This window comes from Gopherus evgoodei, chromosome 3 (genome assembly GCF_007399415.2).
Source record: "Gopherus evgoodei ecotype Sinaloan lineage chromosome 3, rGopEvg1_v1.p, whole genome shotgun sequence".
Classification (NCBI taxonomy): Eukaryota; Metazoa; Chordata; order Testudines; family Testudinidae; genus Gopherus; species Gopherus evgoodei.
The window spans coordinates 147,120,794-147,137,076 of record NC_044324.1 but is presented as its reverse complement, the minus strand read 5'-3'; the positions used below and the strand labels follow the sequence as shown (position 1 = coordinate 147,137,076).

At 41.0% G+C, this 16,283-nt stretch overlaps 1 protein-coding gene across 4 annotated transcripts in view; it reads right to left on the bottom strand.

The window, feature by feature from the left end:
- Positions 1-16,283, bottom strand: part of RYR2 (ryanodine receptor 2) — a 737,385-nt gene that overhangs the window by 358,200 nt on the left and 362,902 nt on the right. For all 4 annotated transcript variants that reach the window (XM_030556966.1, XM_030556967.1, XM_030556968.1 and 1 more), the window contains exons 18-23: positions 12,702-12,820; positions 12,353-12,486; positions 11,138-11,379; positions 8,093-8,285; positions 5,792-6,008; positions 2,174-2,278 (exon numbers count right to left, since the gene is read on the bottom strand). In XM_030556966.1, the coding sequence (XP_030412826.1) occupies positions 2,174-2,278; positions 5,792-6,008; positions 8,093-8,285; positions 11,138-11,379; positions 12,353-12,486; positions 12,702-12,820 (1,010 nt within the window). The remainder of the gene's footprint in view (positions 1-2,173; positions 2,279-5,791; positions 6,009-8,092; positions 8,286-11,137; positions 11,380-12,352; positions 12,487-12,701; positions 12,821-16,283) is intronic.

The window sequence follows — 16,283 nt, the reverse complement described above, 5'->3', positions numbered from 1 at the left end:
GGATTCCCATGCAGGGGATCCCTTCTGTGTGCAGATACCCAGGAAGCAAAGTATGGTCCTTAGTAACTTTCTTTTGTTTGGTCGTCTAAATTTTGAGACTCTCAGAAGTACTGATTAACATTTTCCAGTTAGTCATGTTAGCTTTTGTTAAATGGCTGTAGGCAAACCAGGGTAGGGAAAGGGACATGTGGCAGTGCCTCCTCCAACTATACAACTCAACTGCCAAAAGCTGAACAGAGATGTGTAATGAGATACAGCTACTCGACAGGGAATATTTCTTCAGATTAGATGGGTTACAAAATGTTCTTTGGCCAGACAATGGAAAGATTTACCCACTCCCATATAGAGCAAAATCATTGGAAACTGATTGGTACTATTTAAGATAGAGAACACTGAGATAAGAATTGGGTGGTTTTTTTTAAAAGTATTACTGAAAGCTTTCAATTTCAGAATTTGCTCAAGGTATATAGAGATCTACATGGGAAAAGGACTCAGTACAGTCATGTATTGAATTTAGTCTTGGATCACAGCTTCTTCCCCCGCACACTCTAGACTTGAAGTAAAATCAAAATATTACTGTAAGATTCTTCTGCTCTACAAACTGTAAATATTATTTGATAATAAGATTGTGTATTCAAAATATGTTTGTAGGTTGTATGTATTTTTTTCTTTTTTGAAAACAATAAAAACTTTTGCATTTTGAATATGTTGCTCTCCTCTGGACTTTCTCCAGTTTGTCCACATCTTTCCTGAGATGTGGTGCCCAGAACTGGGCACATTACTCCAGTTGAGACCTAATCAGCATGGAGTAGAGCAGAATAACTACTTCTCTTGCTTACAACACTCCTGTTAATACATCCCAGAATGATGTTTGCCTTTTTTTTTTTTTTTTGGTGCAAAAGTGTTACACTGTTAACTCATATTTGGCTTGTGATCCACTATGATTCCCAGATCCCCTTCCGCAGTACTCCTTGCTAGGTAGTCATTTCCCATTTTGCATGTGTGCAACTGACTGTTCCTTCCTAAGCGGAGTATTTTGCATTTGTCCTTATTGAATTTAATCCTATTTACTTCAGACCATTTCTCTAGTTTGTCAAGATCATTTTGAATTTTAAACCTATCCTCCAAAGCACTTGCAACCTCTCTCAGCGTGGCATCATCCACAAACTTTATAAGTGTACTCTCTGTGCCATTATTGAAATCATTGATGAAGAACTGATCCCTGTGGGACCCCACTCAATATGTCCTTCCAGCTTGACTGTGAACCACTGATAAATACTCTCTGGGAATGGTTTTCCAACCAGTTATGCACCCACCTTATAGTAGCTCCATCTAGGCTGTATTTCCCTAGTTTGTTTAGAGAAATACTTAAACAATAAAATGCAGTTTAACATAGGCACAAAAAGAATATAACTCACATAAGGGGTTAAGGGACAGCTAGAGATTTCCTGGCAACTCTCTTTAATGGAGAGTCCACAGAATTATTTTTTCCATGAACACTCAGACTGGGACTCTAGCAGGTGCATGTTGATCAAGGGAGGCAGGGCAAGCCCAGGAGCACCTGTTCTGTATGGCTCATTCCCTTGGCAACCCAGCAAGTTTCCCAAAAGAAGTCCATCCAAGAGTTAATCCTGGTCTTTACTTCATTGACTCTAGGACCATGATTTCTACTTCTCTTGGGGAGGGAAGACAGTACACAGCCATGGTGGGGGAGATAATGACAGCATGCCCCTGACACGTTAGAGGAGCCTTGCGGCTGCTTTACAATGCACTGCATGGCCCCCCAAAAGCTGTTTGGCAGCCAACACAGACATGGTGATCCAACTCCACTCCTTTCCTCTGACTCCTTTCCTGCTCAAGTGCAAGGTGAAAAAGAAAAGCCAGCTATGCTGTTTCTACACCAGCCTGGGAATCCATATCTAGACTGACTTAAAAACTAACCATAAAAGCAGCCTTCGTGGATACCAGGATTTGGCCAATATCTTTGCTTTTTGGCTATATGAATACCGTCGGTTTCCAGCTACTGGGAGGAAGGTTAAAATCTACCACGTTTTAGCAATGGAGGAAATCCAGTATCATCAGAGTGGTGTCAGCACACAGTACAATAAGATAGATACAATGTTGCTATCTAAGAGAGTAACTAACAGAATGTGAAATTTAAGAAGGTACTTACTGGGCCATACTGCCAGCCAAGTTCAATTTTATTCATAACCCAGAGTTCATGGATGTTCTCTGCTAATTTTTCTCTAATTCTTTCCAGGTGAGGAGGCAAAATAATCTAAAGACAGAAGAGAGACAGACTATTACAAATATATTGTATTACTGTGCAATCCAGTTACTGTACTCTCCTAACCAACCCTGTTAACATAGTCAGTCAGATTAAATTAGAGATCTCTCAAGCCAAGCATAATGAAGTTTGTGTGTTTTTCAAGTGCTCCTTTGACAGATACATGTTAATCTGTGCATTTATGAGTATTTTATGGCTCTAAAGATGGGCCAGAAAGGGCAAATGGAGAAAGAGATGCAGACACAACATGAAAAGAAAAATTCCTCCAAAATATCTAAAAGCTGTCCAAACCTACAGTATTTCCTCAGTTACACGATAAAACACTAACACAAATGTCCATCTTTCAGCAAAATGCGTTCCATAACAATTGGTTAAGGGAATATAAATACTTCAGCCTCCTCCACTGGTGCAGGAACCCCAGCCTGCCTCAGAATCAGAGAGGTTCTGATGAGTTGCTGATAGATAGGGCATGTGAAGCCTGGGGAGAGGGGAAGGTTCTCTTTGCAGTATCCCCCACAAAACTCCCCAGTGCACAGTGCAGCTGCTAAGACAGTGAGTGCACTGGAGACAGAACTGGAGTCTAAAAGTTTACCAACATATTTTCCTGCGAAAGCACTTTGTTATTTTGTCATCTTGCCAACACTAACTTAAAAATTCAACAGTTTGTCTACAAACATATGGCATGCAAAGAAAAACTCATTTTTAGGCATAATTATGGGGTGCCTCTAACTCTTGCAACACATTACAGATCATGAAAATAGGTCAGCTTTCACTTTTCATAAAAGCAGTGACTTACTCTTGACCAAAATGTCACCTCTCCTCAATGTTATTCAGTGAGCTTTGTGCAAGTTTCTGTCCTCAACTCCAGTCACATTGCTCTCATACCTGCCTGCTAGCTCCCCTCTTTACACTGAGTAGGGAAGAGCGAGTAAGGTCACACACACAATTTAAGTGCCTTGAATGAGAAGTGCTGTATAAATGCACAATGCATTTTCACTCTCTTCCACAGCTTATACACTATTCTAATAGTGGCCTTATAAGAATCTAAATAAATGTATAGATAAGTTGTGCTCACAAAATATATCTCACATTACCCACCAGCTTCAAATGGGTACTGAATCTAGAGAAAACAATTACAGATTCAATATGCTATATAATCATTGGTACTATTTCTCTATAAGGCAGAAGCAGGCAACCTATGGCACGTGTGCCAAAGGCGGCACGCAAGCTGATTTTCAGTGACACTCACACTGTTCTGGTCACAGGTCCGGGGGGCTCTGCATTTTAATTTAATTTTAAATGAAGCTTCTTAAACATTTTAAAACCTTATTTACTTTACATACAACAATAGTTTAGTTATATATCACAGACTTATAGAAAGAGACCTTCTAAAAATGTTAAAATGTATTACTGGCACACAAAACTTTAAATTAGAGTGAATAAATGAAGGCTCGGCACAATGCTTCTGAAACGTTGCCGAGCCCTGTTATAAGGCTTTCTTCTCCCATGTAGTTTTGCAAAAACAAGCTACTTTTTTGGGGACTGAATTCTTAGGATATCTTCTGTTACTGTAAAATAGAGGCAGTGGTAGTCAAAGAGGTGGAATTTAAATTTTTACTCCATCTCATTTAGATGTTAGCGCTGAACCCTAATGATAACGTCATCAATGTGAATATTGTTAACTATTTTACTGCTGATAATTTTAGTATAAGCTGCCAATGAATGTCCTGGTCTGGAACAGAAGCAGCCACCCTTTCACATCAAATACACCATTTTACAGGGCAATGCTATAAATGGTAGAGCCCTCACAAAGTTCCATGGCCTGCCTTTAAATTGCATTCTCTGCCCCCAACTAGGAAGGGTCGGGGGAAGGGAGGAAGAAATAAGCTGCCATTGGGTTTCTTTCCAAGAGCAGGGATTGGGTTGTGGGGGAAGGTTCCCCTTCAGTTTTGTGATTAGCAGGTAATTCTGGTTTGTCCTCCCTTCTGCTGATCCACCTTACTGCTGCTTCTCTACTCGGTACAGAAAGGGGAGCTAGGAAGCAGGTATGAGCGCAACTGGTGAGATTCAGAGCAGGAGCGGCACTGATCCAGGAGCCTGATGGAGGGATGCAAGAGAAAAAGAATTTGCTGCTGAAACCATTCCACTGTATCGGTGAGATGAAGCTGCCAAACGAACCTGCAGAAGATTACTCTTTTGGGGCCTACTTTGAAGAATGAGTAGGATTGGGAGGGGACTGTGTAAAAAAAAGCCCTGTAAGGGAAATCAAGAATACAAGTCACCCTAGCTCTCCCCCAAATCAGCTCCACTCCTGCTGCAAAAAACAGACCCCAATACATAGTGCTACATTATTAACAAACCTGATATCACATTACTCACCCTTATTACATGACAGGACCCACAAAACAGAAAAGCTATATTTATTAAACATACAATTCTCCAGCAAGCTGTCTCACAGCCATTACTTTATAAAAGAGCACTGTCAAAATACGAATGCCTCAGCCTTAGTCTACCTTTAAAGCTGCATATTACATAGTTGGACATGTGCTGTCTGTTTCAGCAGAGGATTTGTTCTTTCTTCTCTCATTTTATGGCTGAAAGTTCACTAGAAGTGAACATTTAGGGCCTGATCCTGTACACACTGAAGCCAATGGCAACATTCCCATTCATTTCAGTGGGAGCATGATCAACAGGCAGAGGCCATTCATCCGGTTTTAAGCTGGATAGTCCTGTTTTTGGAAAGGTTTGTCTCTGCCTGGTGGTATTGTGGAGAATGCCATATTGCAGTACTCCATCCCCACTGCTGCGAACTCACATGTCTGGTGTGTGAGAGGTCATGGCAGTGTGGGCGAGCCCACATCATTCCAGAAGTGTTGCAAAGGGCAGTATTCTGGGGATGCATCAGTGGCCACTCTAAGGATCAACCCAAATAAACAGACTACTTGTTAGGTGGAGCTAGAAGCACATTTCTCTTTAGTGTTAGCATTCATTTGTCAGCTTTTCTATTTCTCTATGATAAATACAGATATGCAATAATGCAAGTTTTTATTTATACCATTTTCTATCCAATATGAGCCAAACTCTGCTCTGGCAACCCCAGTAAATAAAACAGGGTTAAATGTGGCCCAGTGCATCTAATATGATCACAAGCCTTCACCTTTAAAATATTATATCAATAAAAAATACAATAATAGAATACTTGTATCATCTCCACAGTTACCACTAATTCAAAGGTCACTGTTTTACTCTAGTTTCACTTCAAGGATAAAACTACATGTGCTAAGGCTCATGAATGTGAAATAAATAAAATTTCTAGTAAGTAGTGACAAAGTTCTTTACTGTGCCTTTCATGTCCCGGTATTCTCAATGGTTAGCAATAAAATGTACCAAATCAGCACAGAAGGAAAACCCACATTTGAAACAAGTTGCAAGCTCAAACATGAAGCTAACCTGGGCCTGCAATGTCTATAGTTGAGAAAGAAAGTGGTTGTTTGGTTCCCTCACCTGGCTAGTATCTACGGGAACTGGTGTGAAGGCTGCTTGGGATAAAGAGATGGTTGGACCCAATAGGTCTCTTGTACAGCGATGATCCTGTTTGTATTCTCGGCTATGTTCCACTTTTAGCTTCTCTTTTGGTAGAACAGCTTCAAAGCAAGGCGCATACCCAGGTGGAGGCAGGAATTTGAACTCTCCATGGCGACCTCCAAGCAGAAAACGTGCCCTGTAAATAGCAGCAGCAATTTATGCAATCATAACACCGCCGGTACAAATCTGTGCTTAGTCTTTCACCCTCAATGGCAATCTAAAACCATCAGTGCTGCAACTTCTTCACTATATTAAGCACTTTCCTCTCAAATGTAACCTGCTAATAGGCACTGGAGATTGTGGGGAGGAAGAAGGAACAGTATATAACCAGAAGAGATTGAGCCACTCCACAAACTAATGTCCACCTTTTATCCAAGAGTTTTAGAGAGATGGAGGATAATGGAGAAGAAAGTGAGAGAACACCAGCTTGCTAAAGATGCCTAGAAGGCAATAACGTTCTTAGCATCCATCCAAAGTTTGGCCACAACCCTGGACACAGACAGATTGCCAATCAGAGAGAAAACCAGGCCCAGAACCTTTCCCTCTGGCATCCTTGAAGTTAGGGAGATTTGAAAAATGAGACCCAAAAACTCAGTGAAAAATCATTCCATACTCTCTCCAGTAGCATATGAAACCTTCAGAATGCAACACAGAAAACTCATTTTACTTTCAACATTACACATTTTCCACATTTCCATGTTCTGCAGCTGTACAATGATGCCTTTCATCACTGCAATGCTCTGAGTACAGAGATGAGCATAAATTAGTGATACAAAACAGAGAAATTCATCTCGGTGTAGTGTGATTTGGAAGATACCAAAAAAAAAAGTCAATTAATCCCTACAATGGCTTCAGTAGAGTTGCACAACAGGAGAATGTTGTGTATTCCACTCTATTCTATTCTGGTTTTTATATGGCCCTCATCCCTGTAGTATCTCAACACCTTCCAGCAGTCCACTGAGCTATTTGACTAATATCACTCACATATGGTTCTTTCTTTTCTCCTTCTCCTCAAGGAGAAATTGTGGGGGGAGGTTTTTTAAATAGAATTTGTTATATATACATTGTATTATGTGTATATATAAGCAGAAGTAATGTGGAAAAAAGTGAACTTTGCATTTGGAATGAAAGGTATGATCAGCAATGGTTAATTCCTGTAGGAGCAGCTACCAGCAAAGCTTTGGGCTTGCATGGATGAGCTTTAGCCTTGCAGTATGTGGTGCCATTGTGCCTGGGCAATGGGTCTGCAGACAGTAGTCTGGATCCCAAAATGTGAAGCAATCTTTTCAGTATCATGAGCCCAAACCATTGAGCACCCTTGAAGAAGAGGACTAAGACCCTGAATCTGAGTTGCTTTTCTATTGAAAAACTGCACTGTGAGCAGAGTACAGGTTTCATGGCTTAGCGGTAGCCTGTGTTGCTGAAGAGACAAGCTACTGCATTTTGTGCTAGTTGATGTTCCTTGGGGCCCACAACTGCATATGCAGGAAGATAGCATTGCTGTAGTACAGCCAGGAAGTGACATGAGCATGTATAACTGAGGCCAGATTACAGATGCTAGAACATTTTACTGGAAAGACAAGGTAGATGAGGTAATATCCTTTTATCGGACCAACTTCAGTTGGAGACATACAAGCTTTTGAGTGTACACAGAGCTCTTTTTCAGGTCCCAAAACAGTCAGCTTTTAGTTTTAGTTAGAACATTTTACTGGTAGACAATGCTATGAGAGCTTAGCATTAGCAAAAAATCCCAGAGTGCATCCAATTGGCAGACAAAATTGACCAATTGTGCTTGTTAATCTTCAACTAACAGAGACTACACTGCCACAGACGCATTATGGAAAGTACATTATTTTGCATTGCAGAAATCAGAAAAATTCATGTACATAAATTGATGTTTTTCTTTTAGTTTGGCTTAAAGGCTGGCCTGGCAGTGAATGCTAGCAATGTGTGTTGTGTTGAAGAATAAGAGGGAGTCAGAAGATGTTTTTAAATCCTAAATGGAGAATATTAGTGAAATACCTGAACATGTTCGCATGCTGACAAATGCCAGGTGCACTATCCCTTCAGGACTCCTTTCGGCTCTTACCTCACTTCACCTTTACGGAACAGGCAATGTGCCAAGAAGGCAGATGTCAGAAAGGGAAATGACGGGGAAGGTAGCAGAGAAATAACTGGACATGTTCACTGAAAACAGGAAAAACTACAATCAATGCTAACTTTATTCCTGCAGAGAAGCTGACGACTGGAAAGAAGAGACCATCTATGTTAAAATTCTCAAACATCCCTTGAACTGGTTGACCATTTATCCGGAATGAGATGCTTGGGGCACTTAGATCCAAACAGCAGCTGATGACATCATCCGTTCTTAACAAATGTGGATTAGGAGAATTGACTGTCCGTGCAATACAGCCTATGGAAAAAAGGAAATACATTTTGAACAACTTGAGAGAGTCACATAGAAAAGGTTTTACTAAAACCTGAAAAATTTACTTAAAAAAAAATTATGAGGTAAACAGATGGAGTACATGTGCCTGGACTCAGAGACATCAATACTAGATTATCAAAGAATTAATAGTAAGCTTGTAATAAAGTGCAGATATGCACCCAATGGCATCTGCAAAAACTATTTTAGTTATTGTGCTTAATGCATCTGGAAATAAATAATGGTCCTGTTTTAAGGCTCAAAAAACCTCACAAAACTGAAATTTTACTCCCATTTACACTACAATTCCAAATTGCAAAAAGTGGGTTAAAACCTGAAAGAGAAAAAATTACATCTTCCAAAAAAATGCCTACATTAGCTGGCCAGGGTCTTACCCGGGATCTCTAAGGATGCTTCTGAGCCACAGACCAATAGAAGATCAGTATTTCTGATTTTTAGTGCTTGTTGCCAGTTTGAAAATAAAAGTCCTTCATCTCATTATTGAGCATCCAAATACCACAATCACAACAATAGGAGCTTGCATCAAAAATTCCTTCCCTTTATATTGTATGTAAATATTGTTTAATGTATACACTGAAGGAACCCAACTCCCCAGAACATTCACTGAAGATGCAACAATGCACGTCACATGCTTGCGTTAGAAATGTATATTATTTTGACTTTTGTTTCAGTTGTCAAATTCTAAACGAAATATGAAGAGTGCTGAATACCTTAATCCTAAAAAAAAAATTAGATCTTCTCTTCTATTATCAATGAGCCCATGATAGAGTGTGGAGTAAAATATATCAAAACGCTAATCTATAGTATGTCTCATCATCCAAGATAAACATAAATTTGTTTTTTGTAAAGTGATTTGAAGATGTAAAATCAGGAATTATCATTATTAAGGGCCAGAGTGTTTTTACTTTGTAGAGTATTGTACTATTCAGCGTAAATAAAAGGTCACATAATCAAGCTCTAAAACAAAAAATAATAAAGATTAGTAAATACTTTTTCATCATAGATGTGTCTGTTACTTTGCTCTGACATCAAGTAACCCTGGAATGTATCATTCTCTCCACCCCTCCATTTAAATAACACATCTCATTGTATTACATATGAAATTCCTAATCCCCAAGAAAAGTCATCAACAGAAGAAATTGGAAGCAAGAAATAACACACTTCTGGCATTTTGTTTATCTATAATGTGAGATATAGGAAGAAATGTGCAAGTGAAAAACCTCTGGAAATGGATTCTAAAAGTAAGACCTATAATTTTTGGAATATATATTTGGGGCAAATCAGTGTATGTATTAAGTACAGAACACCTACAGCTAAACTGTATCAGCCACGTAGGGTGTCAAAAAGGGCTAATGTGACACTTAGTGACATAAACTGAGTAGTAAGTAATAGCAGAAAGGTGATTTGATCTCAGTATGCTTCATTGGTAAAACTGATATTAGAATACTACATACAGTTTTCATCAGAGGTGCAAGTGTAATCCATTCCTTACCAGTGGGAGGAGGGGGCAGATAACAGGAGGCACATGACCTTTCCACATGACCCTGCATGTGACTCCTACCTGCCCCACTCCCAGCCTGATGCCCCCACAATCCACCCTCCCTTACCCTGGGGATAGGTGGGGCTCTGTCCTCCTCCCTCCCACTGGAGACTTCAAAACCACAGCATCAAAAGGAGCAGAACGTGGGATTGCTGGGCGGCCCCATGCCCGCAGCTCCTCCACTGTGGCTGTACCACCCCAACTCTTCCACGTAGGGTCTCCTTCATCTGTACAGCAGCCGTGCCAGAATATAGGGCTGGGGGCAGGACTTGGGACAGTACAGCTGCTGGCATGAAGAGCTGCTGGTGTGGGGCCACCCGTTGGCCCCACTTTCTGCTCCTTCCCCCGCTGCAGTTCCCGGGAGAACCCTGTGGTTCAAGGCTCTCCTGGGAACAGTAGTGGGGAAAGGAGCAGAAGGCCGGCAGCTCCTCTGGTGGCTGTATCATTCCCCATCCCTGTCCTCCTCCAGGGCTCCTGCTTTACAGACAGAGCTGGAGGATATGCAGCTCTGTGGAAGGGCCCTGAATCTCAGGGCTTTCCTGGGAACTACAGTGGGGAAAGGAGCAGAACATGGTGCCACTGGGCAGCCCCATGCCGGCAGCTCCTTTGGCACAACTGTACCGCCCCCAACTCTCTCACACAGTCTCTCCTCCGTCTGTACAGCAGCCCCGCCGGAAGACAGGGCTGGGCGTGGTACAGCTGCTCCTTTCCTTTTTACACAAAGAAGTACTTTTAAAATGTCTGATACAAAAGTTTTCTTACTACATATTCAAACAAATTCAATATGCATCACATACAGAGATTGGATAGGCCAGTATGCTTACATAAGTTCCCATTGTCTGGCTTTAACTAAAATCAGTATCTCAAAGAAACCCTCCAAAAATCTATATGACCGAAATCTCTCATGTTGGTCTTATAATATCACAGAGGGATTAGAAATTCAGTCTACCACTGCGAGAATGCTTGTCAGACTTCATTTTCTGTACCTTTGAAGTTTTAAAGCAAAGCTTTGGAGTGCACTGTTTAAAAAAACAAAAGCCTTAGGTGAAACCAAATTCCATCTATAAATTGCATTGTTTTGAATAAAACCATCTTTTAGATTAGAGTAGTCAATTTAAAAATCTCCAGGATGGGATTCTGATTCTGCATTTTACCCCAAATGGAATCCCCTCCTAGCATTCATCTACATACATGATTTTTTTTGATGCTGCTAGATACCACAGACTTCCTGGAAATGGCTGTTCCACATCCCTTTATCGAGAAATTAAAAATGCTTTACCTGACCACAGATGAAGACCATCAAATCCATAAGAGTACAGGTCATCGCCAACACCATTTCCACCCCATTCTTCACCTCCCCCAGGGTATGGTGAATAGCCCTCTGTTGATGCCCAGCCCACTCGAACATGAGTTGCTTCTGCTGTCACAAAGGGCTCCACGTAGTCCACCATAAGCTCATAGTACCATTTTCTGTATTGGGCGGAGCCTTCGCTGATCCCAAGGAAGATATTGGGTCTCATGCTTAAAACAAAGGGGAAAAATGGTTAGCCATAAAAACAGATCAGAAGAACATGTTACAGTAGTTAGACTTCTTTTTCTCAGTTTGTGTTTACCACTTGTGTGTCTTGTTTCATTAAAAGTGAAGAACAAAATTAAAGTTCCTCAAAATTTCTGGTGGAAAAGCTTCCCATACAGTTCAATCAAAATTGTAATTTCCTGCAATTAAACCAGCACTACTAATCAAATACCTATAATAATACTTTGCACTTAAGTACAGTAGAATCTTGGGAATAGTGGTTGTTCGTAACTCTGAACAAAACATTATGGTTGTTCAGAAGTTCATTCATAGATTTTAAGGCCAGAAGGGACCTTTGTGATCATCTAGTCTGACCTCCTGTGTAACACAGGCCATAGAACTTTACCCAATAATTTCATATCATGTCCATAAATTCTGTTTGAGCTAGAGCCTGTGGTGATGGGTTTTTTTTCTTTTGTTTTGTTTTTAAGGAAAGCATCCAATCTTGATTTTAAAAGACTTTTTAAAAAAGTCTGTTATCACATTATCATCATTCACATTTTTATATTTACATTTTTTCTCCCAGTCAATGATTAAATGACTTTCTTGCTGGGTATAGGACCCTTTACTTGAAAGGCCAAATTCTCTCCTGCACAAGCATATGCTCAGTGCAGGAATGGGAGTGTATCAGGGAGCCATTTAGAGCACCCTGATTCTCAAGCTAACACTGCCCCAGAATTAAGTTTAGGGTTGTTTCTACTTAAGACGGCTGGCTATCATCCCTGTTCTGATTTTATGGATATAATTTATCAAAGCCATAATATGCCAGTTAATGCATTGTCTTCAGAAAAATTCACAGATTCCTGTGGTGCAGTTAAATAGATTTTTCTTTTGATGACTGCAGACATCGTCTTAGCACAAGAACTCAAATTCCTTTTGCTTTGCTGATCTATATTTAAGTAAATATTTTTCTTTTACCTGCTCACATGATTCACAAGGCGTGTCTGTAGGAGGAGATCTCTTCCTGGTAGGAGATTGTCACAGATTAGATGTTGATTAGACCGCACAGCTACTCCATGGCATACACAGAGAGAGCACAAGACATCTAAAACCTATAAAAGAAATTAAGTTCTTTTCACTGTAATTTTCTTTTCATATTAGAACATTAATAATCAGCATGGACTACTGAAAGGAACTGTATTGATACCCCATCCCTTTGAATGAGATACACATCTTACACATTAAACCATTTGGAATTTCATTTTTACAGATAATATGCTTTTCTTATTCACTGCAGTTCATCTATTCATAGAAGTATCTTGCGCACCTTATAGTTTCTTCCATGTTTGTCCAAAAGACAGATAATTGATTTAATATGTCCTTCCTTAATAATGTTTAGAGCTTCTGGACTTTCCACCAACACACAGTGCAAAACCTCCAGAATTCCTGAGAAAGTAAAAAAATAGTAATCATGTATTGATTATATAATATCACTAGCTGAAAGCCTGTACTATTGCCCCAGTGAAATCTGTAGAGTCATGTGATGCGAAAGTGACTGCTGGACAAAAATATTAGGCAACAAGCATACGAATGCAAAACATGTAAAAATTGCAATTTGATAATGTGCATGTGACAACTTTGGTTCACTTCACCTAACTCAAACATATCAACCTCTCTTCCAGTTGTTTGGACCTGAAGCACCATTTCCCTGACTCCCCCACTCTCCAGCTGCTCTGGGGTTTCTCATCTGCCCAGGTCCCAGCAGCACAACTTCCCAAATTCCCCCTCCCCCCGCCCACATCATACTGCCCCGGGCCCTCTCTCTCCTATCGGTATTGCATGAAGGCAGGATTGTGACAGGGCAGGTCTGTATCGTCAGCACCAGGGCTCTAGCACAGAGTTCTGCCCACATGGCCCCTTCTGAAGACTGTAAGAACAGAGAAGCTTTTTGAGTCTTCACTAAAATCCTGTGATTTGTGATCAGTTTGTGAGAGCTCACAGCACTGCCTTCCCCTGGCTGCTTGGAGGGGACTCCCCTTACCCACCACTACCCCCAGGCTGGGGGAGCTGCTGTTCTACCCTCTCTATCTCCCATCCTCACCACTATCCTCTGTGCCCTCTCCTGCCCAAATAACAGCACCCCATTCCCCTGCAACATCATCAGCCTCCTGGTCCTCCCCAGCATCCCACTCTCCCTTATTATCCCCATTCACCTTTCACAGAGTCTCTACTGCTCCTCACTTTCCCTCTGTAGTACATCAGTGATAGTGTGGCAGCCATTGTGTGTGGGGGGATGGCTTCAGTCCCATTGAAAACAGTGGGAGGAGGCACCCAACCTCATTAAGGGCAGCCTCATTTCGACATGCGGATAGACTGTAGGGAAACAGTAGGAACTTGCTGGCTTCGGGCCCATTGACCATACCAGGAGATGGGTAATCCACTGTCTGTCCAGTCACCCTCATACAACCAATAAAATTGCTGCATGCACATCAGCTGTTAAGTAAGGGTGATAATTAGTTGACCTATTTCCAATATCACAAAGGTCTAGAACTCTCGGCATGGCGCAGATAAATACTTTATACTTGTGTGGTGTACGGTAATTCAAAGTCAAGGTGACTGAGAAATTAAAAAAATTGGACAGTAACAGACTGAAAACCAGCTACGATTCAACCAGTTGATATTCTGAACAAAAGAGCTCTCAACCATGCTTGTAGCAGTTTCCATCACTTCACACTGACTTAGACAGTTTAGGCTTCAGAGTGACACAGAGTGACATCCCAGTAATCATATTATATAGATTACTACACATGGGCTTCACTGCACACTGCATTTGCCCAGTAACAGACAAAGTTTTAATATTGGTGCCTTCAACAGTATACAGTGAACAAATAAAATAAAAGAATATTATGTTGATACTGTTACTGGCAGGCTTAGCAGACAAGTGGGTTTAGGGGAAAGGTTAAGAGAGCAGTAGTATATTGCAATTCACTTTGATCTCTGCAGATATATTTGATAATTATTGTTCACAAGCTTAAAATATGAGAGAAATCCTGGCCTCACTGAAGTCAATGGCAAAACTCCCACCAACTTCAAAAGGGCCAAGATTTCACCCTACGTATGTACTACATACATAACACACAAACACTGTCTCTGTGTGTGTTTATATTTACCCCCAGGATAATATTGTCTGAAATATGTAAAAATAGCTATGTGTTTCAGTCACACTAACAATGCATTAAAACTGGAACTTTGAATCCTGCCCATTGCTGCAGGAGAGGCAGAGGTGAGATTCCTAACACAGTGACCCAGTGTATGTCACTGTTTTGGAGGGAACATTCTCACAGCCAGAGCAAAACATCCTGAAGCACTTCATGCTCTCTGTGTATATCACAGCTAAGCAGGGACTGAAAGCTGCTGTTGTTTAAGGAGCAAACAAATAGAATCAGCATGAAATTGAGACACACAAAGAACTAAGAACCACTAAATCACCTGCACCCCCCAATTACATGTAATTATCATCCCAATAAACCAGCAGTCATTGCCATTACGAATCATTAGACTTAAATCGGTTCCCTACAATGGTGCAGTAAGACAAGATCCCATGTGTACTGGGTCCAGGCACCACTGCTTCAGGAGGCCTCCAAATTTGGCAGCCACAAGCATCACATATGCAGTTAATTGCTACCAACCGCTGCTGTTGCTGCCACTAGAAGAAACAAGTCACAGCAAAGAAAAGGCGGGCTGAGAAGCAGTTTTGACTGAGCAGTTACACAAGGTGCAGTGTTAGTCCTGTCACGTCTCTTGTGACCTTCTGCCTCTCCCACACCCCTTGTCTCCAAGAACACATCCTGACTCTCTGGGTGAGATACATGCTCCATGCCTTGCTCTTTTCCTGTAGGACGGCAGTGGTAACACCACAGCATCTATTCCCTCTCTTCTATGGAAGGAAGTATCAGCCAGTACTTCTTTGCAACACTCAGCTGCATTAGAGATGTCGGATCTTTCCTGTTAGTACATGGAGGGAAGGGAGGAATAAACCATCAACTACTACCTCAGAACCCGGAGCATCTATCACACCAAGCATCAGAGAGGAAAAGGACAGAAATCCCGCATCTTCTTGCAGATAGGAATGGAGGATGTATTTGCTGTCCTCCCAGAAACTAGAAATGAAGGATATTCTCATTCGCTAGTGTGTCAGGAGGAAGGGGAAATGCCTGTCACCACTCCTCCCTGCAGCTAAAAGGGCAGAGATACACTCTCACTCTTCTCAGCAGCTGGGAGGAAGAAAAGCAAAAATAACATCACTCCCATCAATCAGAACTCCTAACCCCACAAAGGTTGGGGTCCTCAGTGCACATGATGGACAGTGTGTAGTAAATGAGTTAGAGGACACTTACTAAAGAATAAGGATAAAAATAAATACTGTTCATCTGACGTATTCATTACACTTCATCTGTCATGCACGCTGAGGTCCTGAAAAAAATCCCACGCAAGTGAATGAGATTTTTAACACTGACTGCTGTGGGCCTAGGATCAGGCCCTGACTAAAGAAGAAATTATAGCATGTGATCATGACATTGAAGACTATAGCATGAGGGAGAAACCGAACAACTGTCCTCAGCATATAAAATCTAGAACAAGTTTCTGTCAAAACTTGGCAAGCTCGCTAGCGTTTGCCAGAGGGATGTAGAGAACTGTGACTTTATGAACATGTTTTTATTATTGAGTTCCAACTGACTCACAATAAAAACACAATCTGGACACACAAAAGAAGTATTCTTCAAGTGACAAAAGGTTAACTCTGATTTATTGATGTGAATTATGTTACTGTTGTGAGAAACAGAACATCCAGATGAGAGAAAAGAAGCTATTTAAAGCAAAGCTATTACACCAACCCTCCAGTAAGGAT